We start from the raw sequence: 24,134 nt of genomic DNA on the forward strand, positions 1-24,134 counted from the left end.
AAGGGAGAGGTGGGGAGGTGGGAGGCATGCAAAATTAGTGACTGTACAGTGGTACCTCGGGTTACATACGCTTCAGGTTACATACACTTCAGGTTACAGACTCCGCTAACCCAGAAATAGTGCTTCAGGTTAAGAACTTTGCTTCAGGATGAGAACAGAAATTGTGCTCTGGTGGCACAGCAGCAGCAGGAGGCCCCATTAACTAAAGTGGTGCTTCAAGTTAAGAACAGTTTCAGGTTAAGTACAGACCTCCGGAACGAATTAAGTACTTAACCTGAGGTACCACTGTAGTTTGCCTTGCTTGTTTCAGGTTGGTGAGTCCAGTTGGTTATCTGTACCAGAATTAATCAGAGATATCTGTTTGTGATATCTGCATATTTTGAACTGCTTAATAGCATCTCCTATCACCGTTCTTGTGGTTTCCCAGCTGCAGAGGTCTTATTTTGTTTTGTTTTGTTTTTATTTTGCGATGAATGCTCCACATGCCCCTGTTTCGGAATACATCTCAAAGCTGAGAGTCCAAAACATGCACCAATGGAGAATTTACTTATTGCTGATCTCTCCCACCCTCCAAATCTCTGGAATAATTGCAAATGGATTTGAGGGATTAACTGGTCTTTCAGCTCCTTCCCTTAGGTTCCTTTTAGAAGAGTGTCAAATGCTAAGCTATTATGGAGAGACAATTATTATAGATCTCCACCACTTCAGTTTTGCCCTCCAGAATACTTGAAGAAATCAATTAGTAGGAAAATTATTAATTAATTGAGCACTTAGTGTTCTGACTTTTTTATATCAATTAGTGCTTTTGCCCTCCATGTTCAAAGTGTTACTTCATTAATTGTTTTAAACATCACTTTATCAGCAGTGAACCCAAATGAGCTGACAGTTGTGTTTTGTTCACACACACGCACGCACACAAATATATACACACAGAAATCTGATCAATACAACTCGCTTGAATCCTTCAGCATCATTGATCATGTCATGTTCTGCTGAATAATTGGCTGGTAAAATTGGGTTTTTAGAAGCTAATGATTCAGTAGTTCATGGGTCAATTCAGTAAGAAATTGAACTTGGTTGGAACAGAGGATTTTCTTAATTTTTCCTCTGTCGTTTCAAATGCTAGCCTTGAGGATGTCACATTTCTGAATGCCATATTTTTCCATTGCACAACATTGCTATAGTATCTAGTATTTAAAGCATCATACTGCACGGCTGAAATGTACTGCTTCTAGAATGCAGATGGTCTAGTCAGGCAATTTTATATTGTATTGCATAAAAACGTATTGTCATTACGAAGCTTCTGACAGTGGTTGGCTGACCTGCCCTATTGTGAGAAAAAATGCAAGTCAGGCAGAAAAGTCTCACCTGCCATTGGTCACTCACTTTAAATCCTCGAGAGGGTCAAACAAGTAAGCAGAAAGGGCCGAGGAGAGGAGAAGCAAGAACCTGAGGAGGCAGCAAGTGGAATGAAATAGGGTAGAGTAGGCAAGGAGGGTTGGAAGAGAAAATACGCCAGAGGCAGTGGCGTAGCAAGGTTAGATGGTACCCAGTACGGAATGGCAGTATATGGGGAAGGCTAGCAAGAAGAGTCTGAAAGTCACCCTTCTCTGTCTCTGCTTCCCCCTTCCATCCCAATAAAGGGACAATAACCCCCGTTTCCTTTGCAGGTACACTGAAACATGAATGTGCAGCACACTGAATGCTTTAAATGTGCTATATAAAAGTGCTAAATGTTGTTGTTACTATCAAAAATTTATCAGGAATTGAACTTTGGTATCAGACAGAAGGTGATGTGGACTGCCAGAAAATATCTCTCTATACCACACATTTCTGAAACAGCTCTAGCCCAGTTAGTTCTACCTTTTCAGTTGAGAAATTAGATATAATCTGCCTGATGATTTGGCATGTATAAAAGGAGAAAGTAATAAAGGGGAAGAAGATATTGCAAGGGCCAGCTGAGGATGAGGACTGTTAAATCCTTCCCCTTTTGTTAACCTCTGTTCTTCATATTGAACCAGAAGAACATTAATTTGGCAGAGAGCACCATGACTAAAATTAAGAATTGGGTGTAGTGTAAAATGGCAGTTGGAGTCTTGGAATTTTGCCAATAACAAAACCTGTTTTCTTTCATTGTTTCCAAAGGCAAGACATTATGGGTGACAGACATCTCCCTAGATATCTGGGGATAATTGCTGGTGACAGGAAGTCTTCTCCCTTTTGGAGGGTTCTAAGGTCTAATTCAGGGACGCGGGTGGCGCTGTGGGCTAAACCACAGAGCCTAGGACTTGCCGATCAGAAGGTCAGCGGTTCGAATCCCCATGACGGGGTGAGCGCCCGTTGCTCGGTCCCTGCTCCTGCCAACCTAGCAGTTTGAAAGCACGTCAAAGTGCAAGTAGATAAATAGGTACCGCTCTGGCGGGAAGGTAAACGGCGTTTCCGTGTGCTACTCTGGCTCGCCAGAAGCGGCTTAGTCATGCTGGCCACATGACCCGGAAGCTGTATGCCGGCTCCCTCGGCCAATAAAGTGAGATGAGCGCCGCAACCCCAGAGTCGGTCACGACTGGACCTAATGGTCAGGGGTCCCTTTACCTTTACCTTTTAAGGTCTTATTCACACTTCCTGAAATACACCACTTCAGACTGCCCCTATGTCTTTCAGTGGGGAATCCCATGACTGTTTCTCCATATAAATCTCCCTGCACATAAAAAAATAGATGTTAGAGAGAAAAATTCTGTCCTGTTGAGGAGAAGACTAGGCTAGACCTAGTTCCCCTTCTTCTTTTGACATGCAAATTGTCTGTAGTGAGTTTTTACGTGAAAGAACATGGGCACCATCTAGAAGTTCAGGCCTGGGGCTCATTGGATCCTGACTGTTTTCACACACTAATCCCGCACCTCGTAAAATTCTATCAGTTTTCTTTTATTTGCACAAACAAAATGAATTTCAGGAACCAAAATGCTTTTTCTGTGCAGCCTGAGCAGGAGAAGTGAACGACGTTATAGTTAGATTTATAGGTGGTACATGACCCCAGTCAAGCTTGCAAAAATTTATCACTTGCCTGATAATAAATGTTGGAAATGTAAAGAAAATGAAGGTACATTCTTTCACCTTTGGTGGACGTGCCCAAAGGTTAAGGCGTTCTGGGAAATGATATATAATGAACTGAAAAAGGTATTTAAATATACCTTCCTGAAGAAACCAGAGGCCTTTCTCTTGGGTATTGTCGGCCAATTGGTGCCAAAGAAGGATACAACATTCTTTATGTATGCAACAACAGCAGCAAGAATACTTATTGCAAAGTATTGGAAGACACAAGACCTACCCACTCTGGAAGAATGGCAGATGAAGGTGATAGACTACATGGGACTGGCAGAAATGACTGGCAGAATCCGAGACCAGGGGAGAGAGACAGCGGAAGAAGATTGGAAGAAATTTAAGGACTATCTTAAGAAACATTGCAAAATTAATGAATGATAGTATGACGCTGGTTTAGAATTTACGTGGTTTCTAGCGGTAATGGATAAGTAAAAATAAAAGAAAGGTCAAAAATTAAATGAAAATTAAGGGAAAGGATTTGCTGAACCAATAAATTAGAAATTGGAATACAGAAAGGGGAGGTATGAGGAAGTCGGGGAAGTAAGTTACAAGAAAATAAGGGATTGAAAGTATACTTGTTTTTTACTCTTGTCTGTTTGTATTTTTGTATTTTTGTTTTGTTTTATTTTGTATAAATTTTTGAAATTTTAATAAAAATCTTTTTAAAAAAAGAAAGAAAGAAAGAACATGGGCACCATCTAGAAGTGCAGGCCTGGGGCTCATTGGATCCTGACTGTTTTCACACACTAATCCCGCACCTCGTAAAATTCTATCAGTTTTCTTTTATTTGCACAAACAAAATGAATTTCAGGAAAAAAAATGCTTTTTCTGTGCAGCCTGAGCAGGAGAAGTGAACGACGTTATAGTTAATTGTTGTAGCTTGTCTTCACTTCTCCCACCCCATTGCCCTGCTCACAGTTGTGAAGAATATCCCTATGTTATGAATGGTCTACGTCACCGTTAAGAAAAAGAGGTCTGAATCGGCCGATATAAATGTGGACTGTCCCTGGATCAAGTGACTTTTCTTCAAGTTCTTCAAGTTCTTAATCTAACTTAAGGTTGTCATCTGAACTAGCCAGATGTTTAACTGAGAATCAATCACGGTCAGTCCATCATTTGAAAAATAAGACTTTAGAGCTGTCTTACCCCAAAATGGCAACTAGACATTTCATTTGGGCTACTGCAACCTTGGTTTAAGGAGCCATTTGGCACCTAGCTTATACATCTGAGTTTCTAACACTGCTTGTGGGTGTGTGCTTGCATACTGCATGAAAAAGCCAGTTGTGTGTTTGACTAGCAAAATCCCAGTGATGGCAACTAACATTTCCCCAGCTATTGTGATCAGATGAATCTCTGCTAGCTATGTGTGTGGACAACCTGTTCAGAAAATAGTCATTTGTGTGCTGGAGGAGACTTGAGAGTCCCTTGGCATCTGGGGCAGCTCGTGTGCCCAGCTCATGTGCCCAGCAAGCCATCCATTGGGTGGGGCAAGCTGGAGCAGGGCTCGCTGTGCGGAGTCTTGCCGCCACCTGCCATTTTGCAGGCGTCCGAGCCACCATGTCCTCGGCCCCCCTTACCTACTCCTCTGTCTGGAGTACAGGACTCAAACCAATAATAATAATAATAATAATAATTTATTATTTGTACCCCGCCCATCTGGCTGGGTTTCCCCAGCCACTCTGGGCGGCTTCCATAGAAACCAAAAATACACTAAAATATCACAGATTAAAAACTTCCCTGAACAGGGCTGCCTTAAGATGCCTTCTGAATGTCAGGTAGTTATTTATCGCTTTGACATCTGATGGGAGGGCGTTCCACAGGGCAGGCGCCACTACCGAGAAGGCCCTCTGCCTGGTTCCCTGTAGCTTTGCTTCTCGCAATGAGGGAACCGCCAGAAGGCCCTCGGCGCTGGACCTCAGCATCCGGGCAGAACGATGGGGGTGGAGACGCTCCTTCAGGTATACTGGGCCGAGGCCGTTTAGGGCTTTAAAGGTCAACACCAGCACTTTGAATTGTGCTCGGAAACGTACTGGGAGCCAATGTAGGTCTTTCAAGACCGGTGTTATATGGTCTCGGCGGCCGCCCCCAGTCACCAGTCTAGCTGCCGCATTCTGGATTAGTTGTAGTTTCCGAGTCACCTTCAAAGGTAGCCCCACGTAGAGCGCATTGCAGTAGTCCAAGCGGGAGATAACCAGAGCATGCACCACTCTGGCGAGACAGTCCGCGGGCAGGTAGGGTCTCAGCCTGCGTACCAGGTGGAGTTGGTAGACAGCTGCCCTGGACACAGAATTGACCTGCACCTCCATGGACAGCTGTGAGTCCAAAATGACTCCCAGGCTGCGCACCTGGTCCTTCAGGGGCACAGTTACCCCATTCAGGACCAGGGAGTCCTCCACACCAGCCCGCCCCCCGTCCCCCAAAAACAGTACTTCTGTCTTGTCAGGATTCAACCTCAATCCATTAGCCGCCATCCATCCTCCAATGGCTTCAAATGACAAAATAAGATATTCTGACTAAACGCCAGGATGAACTTTTGGACAGTAAGAGCTGTTTGACAGTGGAAAGGTCTCCCTAGGGAGGTGGTGGACTCTCTTTCCTTGGAAGATTTTAAGCAGAGCATCTTTTATATGCCTGTTGTCTTTGTCCATGGAGTTTTCTTGGCAGAGATACTGGAGTGGCTTGCCGGTTCCTGCTCCAGGTGGATCATCCCAGGAGTGATGTATGGAAGTGAGAACTGGACCATAAAGAAGGCTGATCATGGAAGAATTGATGCTTTTGAATTATGGTGCTGGAGGAGACTCTTGAGAGTCCCGTGGACTGCAAGAAGATCAAACGCATCCATTCCTAAGGAAATCAGCCCTGAGTGCTCACTGGAAGGACAGATCCTGAAGCTGAGACTCCAGTACTTTGGCCACCTCATGAGAAGAGAAGACTCCCTGGAAAAGACCCTGATGTTGGGAAAGATGGAGGGCACAAGGAGAAGGGGATGACAGAGGACGAGATGGTTGGACAGTGTTCTTGAAGCTACTAACATGAGTTTGACCGAACTGCGGGAGGCAGTGGAAGACAGGAGTGCCTGGTGTGCTCTGGTCCATGGGGTCACGAAGAGTCGGACACGACTAAACGACTAAACAACAACCTATCCAGAAACAATTGGAACGGCTTGCATTGGGGGGCAAGGAGTTTCATGTGACTAGGTTTTTTAGGAACAATTTTATTCCTCTCCTGCCCCTGCCAACCCCCTCCCCCCCATAACCTCACATCTGTCTAAGTAGCTTCTGGGAAGTTTGCTGGATGTGTCACAGACTATTCCCATGTTACAAATATAGACATATTCTTGGCACTTTGCTCCGTGTATCTCAGGAAAGGTTGGAAAAGTAATATGAGAAGCAATTCTGAGTGCTAACGGAATGATCTGGCAGTTTAAAGTTGTCAGTATCTGAGTTGCCGAAAGCAAAGATAATAATTTCAAGTTGTGACATTCAGTAGGAAATTGCTGAGGGCCAATTTGGATGTAGGAAATATTTAACAGGCCTGTGGGTATAATAAACATGTACTACCGTGGGAGAGAAGCATTTATTTATTTTTAGAAATGTGGCAGAGCGGCTAGTCTGAGCAGCATTGAGACTGAGATAAGTCCCTTCGCTTTCAGATGGACTTGCCTCTTTGTAAGTGTGCTTAGGACAACAGCAATGGTGATATGATTTCCCTTCTACAGATAGTTCTGTCGGTAGAGCATGAGATTCTTAATCTCACGGTTGTGGGTTTGAGCCCCACATGGGGCAAAAAGATTCAAGCACTGCAATTCTATGATTCTGCTGCTGTATTTATGGCACCCTGCAACAATGAAGGAATTAACCATAAATTTAAAAACTAATCTTGTAACAGGCCAGAAACAGCTGCCACAGTAGTAAATGCTGGTTTCTAACCAGATTTGGAAAAGAGTATTGAAATAATATTGCCCTTTCTGTCCTTCTAAAAACAGGCATGTTGGGAGGCCATTCTGTACATCGGGTGATGAAGTGACCTAAAGTCAATTGTCTGCACCTGAGTTTTTGGTCAGACTCATGGAAGAAATTTATACATAAGTTATTGTGGCCTATTATTTAGGACTTCAAATGTGTATTATTTTGTGAGGATGGAAGAAGAAAACATTGACTTTCAGCATGGCAATTTGTTGAGAGAATTCTAAGCCGTGTGCATTATTTTATTGCTTTCTGTCTAATAAAGGCCGGAGACAGATTCATTTATTTTTTATTTATTTTTGAAAAAAGAACTCAGTCTGTTTGGAGTGCTCCAAGTCTACAACCAGAAATGCAAGCTCTACTGCTAACACAAATGTTGAGTTGAAGCCTTCGGTCTTGTTCCACCTCTATTTTGTCCCCTGCCTAACAAAATGAACCAATTTCCATAGAATTAGTGGGTTAAGGCAAGATTGCAGGATTTTGGCCAGGATTCAGGTTGCTACCATGTCTGCCAGTTCAGGTTAGAAGGCAAACTTGGAGTGCACCTGAAGACAACGCTCTGAGCTTATCTTCAATCTGTCTTCATCTCTGACGGGAACAATAGTTGTTTTCTTGCTTTAAATCCTCTTGTGCCAGTTTTCAAAGGTATGTCAGGAGCTTTTAATCCAGCTTTTTAACAATTGCAGGCTTTATTACAGAACAAACCTGTCTTGGGCCTGTTCTGGGCATTTGGCCAAGACTTGATTGCCATAGCTATTGGGGTGGGTGGGGGAGAATGTATTGCTCAGTATTCAGACATCTCCCTTAAGTATTCTCAGATATTTTTTTAAAAAAGAAAGCCTTGTGGATCATATGAAGGTGACTTAAGACACATTCTTTTCAGTGGCCCTTGCAAAGTGGAGTTTCCCACTGCTTTGTGACCTTGTTCCTCACATCTTCTGCAGAAAGTTTCTTGAACAAACACAGCTTTCTGTGGAAAGCTCCTTGAACAAACATTGACAAGGGGACAGGAATCAAAGCTCACCGAGACCTTGCAATGAATGTGCTTCAAGGCTCACTCGTCTGTATGAGCTGCAGAGTATGATGGACTGAAATGGTCACAACGGCTCCCGGTCACTTCTTGATGGGCTACCAGAATGTCACCTAAAGTGAAATTTGAAGTGGGATTTGTGGTCGCTTCTCAAGGCAGACACCCCCTCAGGGCTTTTGACTGAAACCAAAAGCAACTTTGTAAGATTGTTTCTCAGGGTGGTAGTGGTTCGAAGAAGGTGCACACAACCCTCTGGTAAAATGTGTCAAGCCTTAGCCTACGTCTGAGAGAAGGACGTAACCGAGGGTTCATTTTGAAGGCCAGCAGGAGAGAAACAGAAAAGCAATAGGACACAGTTGCAGACAGGCAGAAGGTCAGAAATTGCTTCAGGTTGGCTGAGGACAAAGGAGGACCTCAGCACCAGGGGGAGCAAGAAAGAAACACCCATTCATACATTTAAACTGTAGTTTGTAACTTGAGGTTGAATCCTGGCAAGACAGAAGTACTGTTTCTGGGGGACAGAGAGTGGGCAAGTGAGGGAGGCGCGGGTCAATTCTGTATCCAGGGCAGCTGTCTACCAGCTCCATCTGGTACGCAGGCTGAGACCCCACCTGCCCACAGACTGTCTTGCCAGAGTGGTGCATGCTCTGGTTATTCTCCCGCTTGGACTACTGCAATGCGCTCTATGTGGGGCTACCTTTGAAGGTGACCCGGAAACTACAACTAATCCAGAATGCGGCAACTAGACTGGTGACTGGGAGCGGCTGCCGAGACCACATAACACCGGTCTTGAAAGACCTACATTGGCTCCCAGTATCTTTCCGAGCACAATTCAAAGAGTTGGTGTTTACCTTTAAAGCCCTAAATGGCCTCGGTCCTGTATACCTGAAGGAGCATCTCCACCCCCATCATTCTGCCCGGATGCTGAGGTCCAGCGCCGAGGGCCTTCTGGCAGTTCCCTCGCTGCGAAAAGCCAAGTTGCAGGGAACCAGGCAGAGGGCCTTCTCGGTAGTGGCACCCGCCCTGTGGAACGCCCTCCTGAAGGCAGCCCTGTTCAGGGAGGTTTTTAATGTGTGACATTTTAATGTATTTTAAAACTTTGTTGGAAGCTGCCCAGAGTGGCTGGGGAAACCCAGCCAGAAGGGCGGGGTACAAATAAATTATTATTATTATTATTATTATTATTATTATTATTATTATTACTACTACTACTACTACTACTACTACTACTACTACTACTACTACTTGAGAATGTGGCCAAGGAGCATGGTTTACCATGGAAAATAGTCCTAGCAATAAACTGACATCAGCATGAAGGAGCTGAAGACTGTGACAAAGAGCACATGTTGAATGCTCTGTATGACATTTGAAATAAGAGTGGAACCATGACAAGTAAAGCAATAAAGAGCTCATAGTCGCTTCTCTGCATTTGCAAAAACAAAACCCTGTTTGTGGGGAGACAAACCCACAAACCATGGAAAACCATGACTTTTATATCAATTTAATATTTTCTAGCCTCCTTCCAATAGTTACTGTGCTATTTTTATGCTGGCTAGGATACTTCCAAATGCTGGAATAGATCTCTTCATACTTGGATGACCAAAGGAATGGGGAAAAAATCAGGGTTTGGCCTATGAAAAACTTGAGTAAATGTCACTGAAGAAGGTCGGTTGTATCTGTTTGCCACAGGTAGATGGTGAAAAAAGCTCTCTTTCTCTGTCTTTGTATATTAACCACGTAGGCATTATTTACTTAGGAAATTTATAAACTGCCTGATCAATACAAAATATCTCCAAGCAGCTGACAATTATTTATAAAACAACTTAAATCCACCAGGCAATTGAAAACAAGACTATCATTAAAAGCTAAGATAAAAGCGAAGAAAACATTCAAAACAAATATAACTAAATCATAAGGTGTAAATTTTTTGGCAGGTGTCTAGTACAGCATAACAAAGGTACCTGCCTAATGTCAAGAGGCAAGGAGTTCCACAGGGCAGGTGCTGCCCCACAAAAAGAATGGCTTCAAAACGCAATGGACATTACGTGCATGTTGCGCAGATCAATGTGTGCATATCTATGTTAGGTTTACAGTGGTACCTTGGGTTAAGTACTTAATTCGTTCTGGAGGTCCGTACTTAACCTGAAACTGTTCTTAACCTGAAGCACCACTTTAGCTAATGGGGCCTCCTGCTGCTGCCGCGCCGCCGGAGCATGATTTCTCTTCTCATCCTGAAGCAAAGTTCTTAACCTGAAGCACTATTTCTGGGTTAGCGGAGTCTGTAACCTGAAGCGTATGTAACCTGAATTGTATGTAACCCGAGGTACCACTGTATTGTAAGCAAAATTGAGAATGTGCACAAATTATTCAGATTCACAGAAATGTGGGAAATGTGGGAAATGTGCTTAGATTGACAACATAATCCTACATTGCTTAGACAATATCCATAGTCAATGTGGAAAACTGGGCATTGCAGCCATCTCTATATCCGTTCCACATACAATTGAATATTTTAATCTGAATGTGCAAAGTGACTCAGAAAAACAAACTGAGAGGGAATAATGGTGAGTATTCCAGCACTAAGATAATTTTCCTCGCTTGTTGAGTATTTGGCAAGGATGTATTAAGAGGATTTCGCCAGCTTTGCTACCTTTTCTGCGACTGGTCTGAAATACTTAGGCAATTTTTTTGCCTGAAAATGGGAGAAGGGTCCGCTTTTCCAGGAAAGTTTAGGAAAGCCACCTGTTTCACCCTAAACTCCACTTTTTCCACAGTGTTTTCAATTATCTTCATCAGGGAGAAAGAGGATATATGTGTGGCTTAATCTTTCCTGTGCATCTGTTCAAATTGCTCTGAACTGAAACTAAAAAAGGATGAGATCAAAAAAAGCTGAAATTGAATGAGATACTGGATCTATCCCAGTGACTTTTTTGTTTTTTGTTGAGCGGGCAACCTCTAAGATAATCATATTAAAAAGGCATCACTGCACCGTTCTAAGTACTGCATCCTTTAATCTCGCTTTCATTTATGTGTCCAAATCAAGCAATGGACAGCCACGCCGAAGAGAAGCCGCATTGATCTTTTCTCTCTCTTTCTCATTCCATTAGTTCAGCTTTGGGGCAGGTATGTGTTTTGTGATATTCTCAGAACAAGATAATCATCTCCAAGCATCGCTGCACATCTTTAATAATGCCTGGAACACCAAATAGTATAAAAGCATTAAGTCATTAAAAAAGAGAATAACCTGTATTTACTAGATTTCAAATAGGCGTTTAGATTACTTTGTCACATTAAACTACCGCTGTGCTACTTATCTTTCTTCGCAGGTGCTTGGGAAAAGCGTCCATTAATGTTTTGCAGGCTAAAAAAAACAACAGCATGCACAATAAACAAGTGTTTCTTAGGAAAGAAGGGGCTGGATGGAAAAAAAGACTTGCCGTATTACGGTATTGCACAAATCTTTTGGAAAGCTGTGTTACCTACTCTCTTGCAGACTGGTGCAGCTGACTCACTGGTGGGTTGTATTCCCATAGCTGTCAACCGTCCCTTATTTGGCGGGAAAGTCCCTTATCCCAGCGCTGTGTCCTGCTGCTGTCTCTTATTGATGATGTCCCTTAAATTTCCCGGGTTTCCAAGGAAGCAGCTCCTCTCCCTCATTGCCTGCCGGCCAGGGAGGAGGGAGGCTCCAACTGTGTTGCTTGGATGCGCTGCTCATCCAATAAGGAGTCTAAGAATGACTGGGGGGTGGAGCTTGCATGCCTTGTGCCGATCAAATCGGCCGCGTTGCCTGGGGACTTGCCTTTGCTCAGCGCTTCCCAGCAGAGAGGTGACAGTGGTTTTCCTTGCTGCATCCCCTTTGCTGGGTTGTTGCACTGTGGGAACCACCGCTTGAGGCTTCGTTTGGCTGCTGGCTGGGCTTTCTGCCTTTGGCTTGGAGGGGCTCAGAAGTCGAACATACCTATGTCCGGAAAATCCCTTATTTTGGCTGCTGATCCCTTATTTTCGAGGTTGCTGGTCCCTTATTTTCAAATCTGTAAGTTGACAACTATGCGTATTCCACGTATATAAAAGTAAGAGGCAATTTGTAGTGCAAGCATGAAAGCTGTAGGAATGAGTGTCTAAGCTGCTCTAATGTCACAGAGGGACATGGCAGACAGGGGAGGAAGGATGGAAGAAGCTTGAGAAAGCTTACGACAATGACTTGGCCAAGTAGGTTGTTGTTGTTCTTCCCCCTATGGAACTGTAGGCCAGTCTGGGTGGATGGCAGCAGCAACACCAAGTACCCCACAGAATGTTTTCGTGATAAAAATCCCCCATCCACTGGAATTTTTCACCTAATTCCCTAATTCCCCCAATTTTTCACCTAATTCCCTGCTCGCAGCCTATGTTGCTATTGCTCTTACCTTCACAGCCCCATTCCTCTGCATTTCTCAGAAATCTCAGGATGCCAGGAGATTCGCAGGGCGGTCATATACTGCCCTCCTGACATTTGCCCCGCAGCACTTTAAGTATAAAAACACTGGCCTGCTTTCCAGGGCTGACAACCCAAGCATTCTCCGCCACTCACAGAAACTGTAATAGGGATATCATGATGATATTTATTTATGGGCAGTGTAACTCTTTTTGAGGGACACAGGTGGTGCTGTGGTCTAAACCACTGTGCCTAGGGATTGTCAATCAGAAGGTCAGCAGTTTCAATCCCCGCGACGGGGTGAGCTCCCGTTGCTCGGTCCCAGCTCCTGCCAACCTAGCAGTTCAAAAAAACTGTCTGCAGACCCGGAAAAACTGTCTGCAGACCAACGCTGGCTCCCTTGGCCAGTAAAGCGAGATGAGCGCCGCAACCCCAGTCGTTTGTGACTGGACTTAACTGTCAGGGGTCCTTTACCTTTAACTCTTTTTGAGTTAGAGCATCAATTGGGGAGACACAGTGCAATCACAGCTGCACTGACAACTTGGATTTCTCATTTTTTTCAGAAGGAAGTTTCCAAACGAATTAAGAAGGCCCTTCTCTGGACAATGAGTGGGCCGCTCTACACTTCTCTAAGCATAGCATTAGATCTGTAAATGTGACTCATAGCCCTGACTTTGTCCATTGGCTAAAAGCACTGAAAGGTGCATGTTGCTGTGTCTTAAGCAGTTGGTCGGAATCGTGCCCGCACATTTTGCATCTGATTCTAAAAGGGCTGTTTGCTTGTTTTTAAACGGAAGCTGGGTATGTAAGCCACATAATGGTGCAAAGCTAGAATCCGAGTAAAATCTCTCTCACTGGTGTTCCCTGTGACAATCGTGATGTGCAGTGTGCTGCCAAGATGGGATGCTCCTCCACATGCAGCTGCTGGGTGACCTTGGGCTAGTCACACTTCTCTGAAGTCTCTCAGCCCCACTCACCTCACAGAGTGTTTGTTGTGGGGGAGGAAGGGAAAGAAGGTTGTTAGCCGCTTTGAGACTCCTTCGGGTCGTGATAAAGTGGGATATCAAATCCAAACTCTTCTTCTTGGTCGCAAATGGTCAATAGCCAGGTGCAAAATATGCCTGACGCGTATTGAATTTCAAATGCGGACACTGACCAATGACTTCTTCTCTTGATGTATAACCTGCTTCCAACTTGGCTTGGCCTCTGCCTGGCTTTCATTGCCCTTTGCTGTTGGGTACTGTGGGGATCAACCAGGAGTGAAGTTCAGCCACTGATTTCCTATTCCTTCTGCCACTTGGGTCCCTTGACAGAATCCAACCCTTGAAGCTGGCCCTGTGCCACTCTCTTCCTTGCTGCCTCTCAACCTGTGGGAAGGTGGGGCTGTGTGGAGAGAGTCTCCTCCTTTAAATTCCTGGGAGTTTACCTTAGTGAGGACCTCACTTGGAACATCAACATAACTCAGGTGGTCAGAAAGGCCCAACAGAGACTCCATTTCCTCAGGGTCTTGCGAAAGAATAATGTTGTGGATCGAGGGCCCGACCCCCGCTATGTGAAATAAACACACAAGGACACGTGATATAAGGTTAATGGGCAAGAAAAGGCCACAACTTTATTGATTACAGCAGTGAAAAGGTATTGGCTTAGGCATTGGATGACTATAGGAGGTGGGTTTATTCAACAGTAGGTGGAGCCTGTAAAATGAAGGAAAAAGTTTGAAGAAAAGGAAAATAGCTGTCCTTTACAGTGAGCCAAACTGAAGTGGAAATATAAACCGTGAGTTAACCTGGACTTTTTAGTAAGGTACTATAAGCCAAAACCTTTTTTGTTGTTGTTGTTTAAAAGCAGTTTTCTTTAGGGAGCCTGTACTGGCAAATGCAGCCAATGACAAGAACCAGGCAAAGGCACACCTTCAAAGGTTCTAAACGTATAAACATGCAGTGCTGAGGAATGGTTCCCTGATCATAAACCCTGAATTGCCCACCCCAAGCCCTGCCTTATTTCTTCCCCCAAACATCAAGCGATGGCTTAGAGGGGTGGCTTAGAGAAACCAAGAGGGGTGAGGTTTAAGTGCACAATGTATTCCAAGCCCCAGCAGCCTTTAAATTTTACAGTGGGCTCCCGATTTAAGTGGTACCAATGGAAGGGATGGCAGGGTAAATTAAACCCACGCTAGAAGAGTAATAATCAATAAACGGCAGGCACAAACACATGCTGCAAACACACACACACGACTTAAAATTGGAGAGGAGCCCTGAGGATCATCTAGTCCAACCCCAGCAATGCAGAAATATTTAGCTGTCCCATACAGGCTCTCAAGGACAATGGAGGGGAAAAACACATAAGCACCCTGGCCAACAAATTAAATGTAAGGCAAACCCACTCAGTCACCCAGACCAGCCATGCAATTGGACAGGCAAGGGCAATAGAGGGGAAAACATACAAGCATCCTGGCCAAAATGGAAGGAAAGTGAGGAGACGAGGGAGAAAGAAAGATGGAGCCACACTCACACTCAGACCTCGCTGGGGGCACGTGCTGGGCACAAACAAATCAAGCACCAGGAGTGGGGGGAAATAGAAGGTTAAATGTAGGTTTTTACACGGAAAAGAGCACACAGCAAGGCAAACCTGGATGCCTGGGTTTTTAAAAGCAGTAAAGCAATGAGCGCATGCAAGCCTCTTAAAGTTAAAAGGCATGCAAGGAACCAGACCCCCCCCCCGACTCCAAACCTCATGGCTCTTCTCTGCTAGCTGATGACTCGCTGAGGGACGACGACGAATGAGGAGGAGGCGGAGCTGGAGCCGCAGCATTAAGCTGCTAAACACGCCCCCCGGAGACACCTGGTTGGCTGCCTCCGGTGGGCGTGGGCACCAGCCAGGTGAGGAGGGGCGGGGGCTAAGGCCCCCGGCCAGGGGCGGAGCTCGGGCTCCCGCCCACAACCACTCCCCTCTCTTCCAGGGAGGAGAGTCTTTAAACAACAACTGATGAACTCCTTTTACCGGTCCACAATAGAAAGTGTCCTTTCATATTGTATCACAGTGTGGTATGCTGGCCTGACAGCCACAGACAGAAAGTCTCTACAGAGGGTGGTGAATACAGCACATGATATCATGGGCTGTCCCTTGAGTCCGCTAGATGACATTGCAAGGGATTGTTGCCTTAGGAGAGCGAGAAAAATTCTCAGGGATGACTCACACCCTGGCCATCACCTCTTTAACCTTCTACCTTCGGGCAGGAGATATAGAAGTATAATCAGCCTTACCAACAGGCTAAAAAATAGCTTCTATCCGTGGGCTGTTAGGCTGTTGAACGGAAAATAACCTAACGAAATTGACTTGCGAGGTCGTGTGCTGTTCGATAAGAGACTGGGTGTTTGTGTGGGGGGGGGGAGGCTCATTTAATTTCATTGTACACAGGTTGTACAATGACAATAAAGGTATTATTATTATTATTATTATTATTATTATTATTATTATTATTAAGCTTGCCAGCACTTGGACCTGGATGCCAGAGTCAATGTGGACCACAGAGCCAGTTCATCTTCACAAAGAGCACCATCTTGAGTCACCCAGTGGCACCATTTTCCATACACTGGAATGGCCAGCTCCTCTCAAGTTTTTCTCTTGCCACAAAGTCTTTTGTGTCTTCTGCCTCCTCCCCTGCCCCCAGATTCCTGCCAGATGCAGTAGTTTGTCACTTTCCAAGGTGAATAGCATTGTTAAATTCTGCCCATGTTTCTAATGTCTCCGCTCCTCCCACTCTTAATATCTGCAAATTTAATTAATCTGCCATTTCCTCCCTCTTCCAGAACATTAATGAAGCAAGCTAAATAGAATCAGAAGCAATACAATTTCTCTGTAATGCATTAATGGCTTCCCCCACCCACCCCAAAGTTGTTGTGTATCATCACCCTTCATTTCAATCAACAGGAGTGTTTATGTCCAATTTAAGCAGATTTCTGTAAAGTAGGCTAGTCAGTGTTCTCCTAAAACCTGGCTGTATGACAGCAATTGCTTAATGCTTTCCATTTAGAATTTGTGTAAGAAAATGTAACAAACCAGTCCCAGTGGTTTGTGTACTTTGAGACTCACTAAATTTCAAGATATGTGTGTACAAATTGGTTATCACTGTATTATAGTGGTGTATCTATGAATATTCTGCACAGTATGCATAGAATACTTTTATTTCCTTTTTGATTGAAATGACCAGGATGGTCACAATAACAAATAAGCTTTGACTCACTTTTTATGTCCACGTCAATTCTCAGTGAGCGCTGACAATGCTATGTGCAGTTGTATTGTTCAACAACCTACCATTGCTAAAGCAGTAAGGGAAACAGGAAAAATATACTTCTAGCACTGGACTTGAAAGCTAGCTGATTTGCAAGCTTAAATTAAGTTTTCAAGATGTCTTCTCAGATAGGCCAATATGTTATAATGTCTTGTGACCTGGATTTCTGCCAGGGAGACCTATGTTCAAATCTGTGCTTAGCTTACAGGGTGACCTTGAGCTCCTTGTTCTCTAACTTACTTCACTGGGACGTTGTGAGGGTAAATTGTGGAGAAAGTATTTATGACAACCTGAGTTTGGAAGAAAAGAGGGATAGAAATTCATTCCACAGGGCCTGCAGGGCTGAGCAAGATTTATATGATGCAGATCCAGTTACCGTGCAATGTCTACAAGGGTTCATGAAGTTTTGCCAGTTGCTTACTTTTTAACCCTTTAAGAAATAGTGTTGCTAAAATAAGACACGCAATCTTGCACCGTGGGGATTGGCCAAATCCGGTGCCGATCCCAGTTATATGCATAATACATACTACTGATTTGCAGCAGTAGATCGAAGCTGCTGGGCGAATGTTTCCCTAGTCAAAGGTTTCCATGTAAAGGAAAGCAACACGACACAAGTCTGGAATTCACTTAACAGAGTCTGACCTTTTTCTTTTCCCACCCCTCAAAGCGACATGTTGCCCGCGGCCCAATAAACATGAATAACGACCTTAGCATAAATCAATAGGGGTGTGTTTTTACTACTGTCAAGAGGGGAAAGAGTTTCTTTCCATGTCTGAACAATAAAGTTGCAATAGTGCCATCTAGTGTGTTGTTTTTAAAAATATATCTGAGCTACTGGAGACCTTTGAGTTTTGTCTTTTGCGACAAACGTCTCTGCATTCTTGGGTTGGAGGGCAGAATGGGGACCAACAATGCTTTCGCGTTTCCTTCCGACTGCTTTAGTATCTGAGAACTGAGGGAAGCAGCAGTAGGAAGCGTAACACGGTCGAAATCTTAATGTGCCAGAATGGAGGCAAGAAAACTGGTCTTTCCTGTACAATACTCCTAGACCTGTGGGCAGTCGAGGTTAGGTTGACTACAATGGCTCACCAGTGTATGTGCCGAGAGAAGTGTTGTCGTGCTAGCCAATATCTTTCTGGGTGGGTTTGCGACGGCATGGGCTGTGAGAAGGAAGGAACACAAGCAAATCAGCCTCATCAGCTCCTCCTTCTGTTTATGGCACTGATGCCGCCAGGTGTATAATCTTCATTTTTCTGTGGCTGCCTGCACTAAGCTGCCTTTTTAACCATCTGGACTTGGATTGGCCCAACGTACTTCTAACTGGAGGTCAAGGAAGGAACAGGCATGTTAAGTGTGGGGTGGGTGTGACTTTCCCCACCTCGTGGGACAAATAGGGAGGGCTGACAGGACAAGTTCCCCACCTCTGGGGGTGGCCAAATAAACCATAGTTAAGGCAGGGACTTGGTTCATATGTAAGACTCCAGACTATAGTATAACCAAACTGTGATGAAGTTCTGTGGTTCCTTAGAGCTGCTGGCGTGGTAGTTCTTTTGTTAAAGTTTGGAGTGTTTTGAATACAGTGGTACCTTGGGTTAAGTACTTAATTCGTTCCGGAGGTCCGTTCTTAACCTGAAACTGTTCTTAACCTGAGGTACCACTTTAGCTAATGGGGCCTCCAGCTGCCGCCGTGCTGCCGCCGCACGATTTCTGTTCTCATCCTGAAGCAAAGTTCTTAACCTGAGGTACTATTTCTGGGTTAGCGGAGTCTGAAACCTGAAGTGTCTGCAACCTGAAGCGTCTGTAACCCGAGGTACCACTGTACTTAACATCCTCTTGTATTTATTTATTGGAGGAGGCAGAAAGTTGTTCTCTTAAAGCATGCTGGTCTCCCCTTTTTCAGCAAGAGAAACACTCTGTGAGACAAAGTCCTTGTTCAATCACTGCTCTCTCTCTCTCTCTCTCTTAACAGTAGCACGGGATATAAAATGCTGCCCTCTGAACCCCAGGCATCCAAGCTATTATAAACGAAGCAAGATTTATTCTAGAGACCTGGAGCGGACACGTCACTTCTTCTGTCCTCTCTGACTGACCGAAATCTGCTTGGGGCAAAAACAGGCAGGAAACAGCAAGCATTCGCTGATTGACAAAGAGACAGACCATCCTAGGACCATGGCCTCAGCTCTCTCTGGTGCATCCAGCACCCTTGACTCTTCTGCAGACTCCAGCTGGAATCCAGAAGGCGCTTCTTTCCCAAAATCGTTTGCTTGGGGCGCATCCACAGCTGCATACCAGGTTGAAGGTATCTGATTTTTCTTATATAAACTTATTTGCAGTATTTTGTGGCAAATGGATGAAATCGGGTTTCTGAAAATGGATTGACTGTCATAATGATTTACCGTATTTTTCGCTCTATAACACGCACCCAACCATAACACGCACATAGTTTTTAGAGGAGGAAAACAAGAAAAAAAATATTCTAAATGAAACAGTGGATGTATGATTTTTGTGGTTCATGCTGTGGCCACAGACATGTGATCTGACGGTGAGTTTGGGGTAGCCCAATGCAAAAATCCTGAGGATCCATGTGGATCCATGCTTTGTAACCACGTTTTTGCACCACTGCAGCCCCAGGCAACAGTGGGTACGTGATTTTTTTGGTGCAAGCTGTAGCCATGGACATGCTATGTGATCTGATGGTGAATTTGGGGTGACCCAGTGCAAAAATCCTGAGGATCCATGTGGAGCCATGCTTTGTAACCAGGCTCTCTGCCCCTCTCTTCTCCTCACTCAGTGGCTCTTCTCCCGCTTTGCTGTTTCAAAGCGACCAAAGCGAGCCACGGAGGAGGGAAGGAAGGGGAACCATGGATCCTCTGCTCACGACTGCAGCAGATCCCCCCTCCATAACACGCACAGACATTTCCCCTTACTTTCTAGGAGGAAAAAAGTGAGTGTTATGGAGCAAAAAATACGGTATCCTTCGTAAATAAGGAGAAGAAGATCCTTTGAGTTGGGAGTTTCATTATCATAGCCATGAAGTCTCATGTTGTTTGGGAAGAGATTTCCTCCATTACATTTCTCTCTTCCGGCAGTAGCAGAACTCAATAACATCCTTCAAAGAAACACTTGATGGGAGGGAAATAATGGGAATGGATTCCTCTAGATCCCAAATGCGGACGAAGTTAGTACAAAATTTGAGCAGTTTGTAATCTTTTTTGGGTTGAAAAATCACATCACAGATTATACTTTTAGGGCTGAGTTTATAAAGATGCTTTCATTTATTCCGACATTGATACTCTGTCTTTCTATAATAATAATAAATTTGGGTAGAAGATTCCAGTATAAATTGCCACAAAAAAAGCATGTGCTCACAGCATGGTATACCTTGGCTTTCTTCTGAAGGAGAAGAGAAATGAACAAAAGGGTATGTTCATGAGGGCTTTCTTGCCCCATGTGCTGCATTTATTTAATTCATTTTTTATCTGGAACATTTGCAGATTGCTAAATATTTAACAATAGCAGCGTGCAAAGGGAAAACAAGATAGTATAAAGCTTATAAGATAAAGTTATGATAAAAGGCTACCAACCAATACCGTCTCTGCAGAAGATAAGCCTTCAGAAACTTTACGAAGTCTTTAATAGATGACAGAAAGTGATGACCTGCCTGATCTGCACGGGGAGAGTGTTCTACAGGGCAGATGCCAAGACCTGAGCCATGGAACAAACCTCTGCCACATTGTGTAGGAGAATATGTAGCTGGAAGGAAATTCAAAAACAACAGCACCTGAGGTTGAAGTTGGCTTCTAGATCCATCATGCAGGGATGCCGACAGGATTTCCTGGGGCTGGTACGCTGTGGGTAGATCCACATCATACATAAAATATGCATCTAGTGCACATTTAAAGCACATGACTTCTGCCAAAGAAACCCGGGAGCAGTAGCTTTCCGTTCACAAACTTAAAATTCCCCGTACAGTTGTACTTTGGAGCCCGAATGCCTTGGTACTTCGACATTTTGGCTCCTGAACGCCGCAAACCCAGAAGTGAGTGTTCAGGTTTGTGAATGTTCATTGGAGCCTGAACGTTTGACGGGGCTTCCGATTGGCTGCAGGAGCTTCCTGAAGCCAATCAGAAGCCGTGCTTTGGTTTCCGAACGTTTTGGAAGTCAAACGGACTTCCGGAACAGATTCTGTTCAACTTCCAAGGTACGACTTAACTCTTCTCTGGGGCATCTGGCAGAGTATGATGAGCTGTTTGAGGCTGTTTTTGATTGTTCTTCTGCTGGGTTCGTTCAAGCATTATTGGAACACTTTTACTCAAACATTTCACATGTCGTACCTTTTTGGCTTTTAGCCTTTTGTAAGTCACTTAGAATTTTTTTAAAAAAATATTTTTATTCAGTTTCCAATACAAGATTTAAACATACATTTTCAGTATTGTCACAGATACATAATTTTGACTTCCTTCAGCTCATCCGCGAATCTTCCGTTTTCTAATCTTTTATCTGCAATTCTAAATTTAACATTGTCTTTTGTTTTAAATAATCCTATTCCCTTGTTCCCTTTTTTACAGTGTTTCTAATATTATTTCTTCACAAACCTTCCTGTAAACCCACAAACGTTATTTGTGCATCACATATGCTTTTCATATAGTCTACAAATTTACTCCAGTCCTCGGTAAACTTGTGATCTCGACGGTTTCGGACCTTTCCTGTTAGTTTATCTAATTCTTAGAAACTTCTTTGTAGCAAATGACTCAGAAGTCGAATAAATATAATAATATAATATAATCACCGTCGATAACAATATACGGTACTTATTCCCAAATAAGACCCTACAGAAGGGATGAATGCTCCTTTATTTCAGTTCATGCCTCAGGTGAGGTTGTTGTGTAAACCCTTACAGAGCAAATGGGAATTGTTTGCCGGAAGATCCTTCCCTGAAGATAAGAATATATTCTGGGTTTGGAAGAGACAAAGTCTTGTTTGTTTCTTCAGATTATGGGTAAACACATCCCATAACTGAGGGGTTCAGGAGCGCAATGAAAGAAGGCCTGTGTCTAGTCATGTTTTTGCCTTGTAGCTCTGAAAGTCCCACATTGGATGACATTTTTGCTAGTTTAGCAGAGTTTGTTAACTTTTAAAAGGGTTGAAGTATCATTCTGATTGTGCCAGGTGAGCTCAAAGGGCAGCTCAAAGTGCCTTGCGACCCAGGAATAACAAGGTGAATTTTCAACAGAGCACTCAAAGGTGTTTCTTCTTACCAAAGGCCATCCCTCTGATAAATTTCAATTTTCTGTGATAAAACTCTTTTTAACCAGATACGTACTAGATTTTTTTGCGTTGTTTTACACTAGGTTTTCTCCTGTGAAGGAAGAAGCAGAATAAATAATGAATAAATAGCAGTAGTTGTGATGCATTCTTACAGGCAGGTTTGTGCATGAGGAAAACCAGTTAACTTGTAAACAACTGGACTCAATGCATGGCTTGGATGAACTGGAACTTCTATGTTAGTGGTAAATATGTAGGTGTTCATCTATTCCCCTGTATGATAGACAATTTCTGACATTACAATACAGAAATGTGGGGATTAATGTCTATTTGTTTGCTTGTAAGTGGCTTTTGGTTGCTCTAGGCGAGATAAAGCGACTGACAAAGCTCTGGAATTTTTTCGAGTGATAACGTCTCAACCAGCTGCTTCTCCCAGAATCTCCCAGCTTTGCCCCTCTTCCATCTCTGAGCCGTGACCGGAGGCAGTCTCCACCATTCCTCCTCAGTCCAGTCGCTGGCAGCGCCTCACCAGAGGCACGGAGGGCTTCACTAGGAGGTGGTAGTGCCAGAGGCAAGTCAGGAGACTATATTGCAGCAGTTGGGGTGTCCACTGTCACTGAGGCAGCCCTTTCTTCTGACAACCAACTTGACTCCTCCCCAGCATCTAGACCACCACCTTCCAAACTACTGTGCACAAATCACAATGTGGGAAAAACCGTGGGGAAATGTGGGGAAAGCCAACCAGTGCCTCCACATAGCTCCATCCTTATTTCAGACATCGTGATATATCAGTTTGTCGTGATGCATAGCTGGTGATCTATCACAAAGTTGAAAACCAGTTTCACCCTTATTTCTGATTTTGTGATATATCAGTATACAGTTGTACCTTGGAAGTCAAATGGAATCCATTCTGGAAGTCCATTCGACTTCCAAAACGTTCAGAAACCAAAGCACGGCTTTTGATTGGCTGCAAGAAGCTCCTGCAGCCAATCGGAAGCCATGGAAGCTCTGTTCGGCTTCCAAAAATCGTTCGGAAACCGGCACATTCACTTCCAGGTTTCGATCATTCGGGAGCCAATTTGTTCAGGAGCCAAGGCGTTTGAGATCCAAGATATGACTGTATCACAATGTTTAGCTGGTGATATATTGCAATGTTGAAAACCAGATATCACCCACACCTACTGACCAGCCTTACAAAGACATCTTCTTCATGGCGCTCATGACATTTCACGCATGACATTATATGCATTGAGATTTGCGGCATGTTGTGAATCTGGGCATAGTATTTTAAAAATAGGAACAGCATAGACCATTGGTCCAGCTAGCAAAGTACGTACTGTCTATGCCAGGGGAAGGCAACCTCAGGCCCGGGGGCCGGATGCAGCCCATTTGCCTTCTCAGTCTGGCCCGTGGACAGTCCAGCAATCAGTATGTTTTTACATGAGTGGAATGTGTCCTTTGATTTAAAATGCATCTCTGGGTTATTTGTGGGGCATAGGAATTCGTTCTTTTTATTTTTCCTTCCCCAAAATATAGTCTGACCCCCCACAAGGTCTGAGGGACAGTGGACCGGCCCACTGCTGAAAAAGTTTGCTGACCCCTGGTCTATACACTTCCTCAAGATGTGCAAAGTAATACCAGGGGTTGAATATGCAACTTTTTGTGTGCTACCCCAGTGAGCCATAGCCGTTCCAACATTACAATATAGAGCTTGACAGGTATGTGTGTGATTCATCGCACATTCGGAATCTGGGCCTAGTGTTTTTAAAGTAATTCATGCTTGCCTATTATAATGGGCGGCGGGGGGAGGGGGGAGGAGATGTAGTTCCACAGAACAGAGAAAGTTTGAAGAGTTAAATCTTTCTATGGAAAGAAATTGAATCTTTAATTGATGTCAAAGTTGATGTGTTAGAAAACTTTCAGCGCTCTGAGGAACTGACGAAAATACGATTGCCTTGAGTCACCGAACCACGGGAAAACGTGAACCTTGAGAGACACTCAAAGCACTTTGATCTAATAATTGACCTACTTTGAAGGTTGTCCCACATTAAAGTTCAATTTGCCGAATAACCC

At 44.0% G+C, this 24,134-nt stretch overlaps 1 protein-coding gene across 7 annotated transcripts in view; it reads left to right on the plus strand.

Annotated features, from left to right (window-relative positions):
• Window positions 1-24,134, plus strand: part of LOC128420714 (cytosolic beta-glucosidase-like) — a 108,845-nt gene that overhangs the window by 31,424 nt on the left and 53,287 nt on the right. For 5 of the 7 annotated variants that reach the window (XR_008332095.1, XR_008332097.1, XR_008332096.1 and 2 more), the window contains exon 2: window positions 18,766-19,095. Coding sequence is in view for 4 of the 7 variants with exons in the window: in XM_053402532.1 (XP_053258507.1) it covers window positions 18,966-19,095 (130 nt within the window). In the remaining 3 variants the exon portion in view is untranslated. Of the gene's footprint in view, window positions 1-15,989; window positions 16,212-18,765; window positions 19,096-24,134 lie in introns of all 7 variants that reach the window. The other 2 variants (XM_053402533.1, XM_053402534.1) reach the window with 2 other exon arrangements.

This window comes from Podarcis raffonei, chromosome 9 (genome assembly GCF_027172205.1).
Source record: "Podarcis raffonei isolate rPodRaf1 chromosome 9, rPodRaf1.pri, whole genome shotgun sequence".
Lineage (NCBI taxonomy): Eukaryota > Metazoa > Chordata > Lepidosauria > Squamata > Lacertidae > Podarcis > Podarcis raffonei.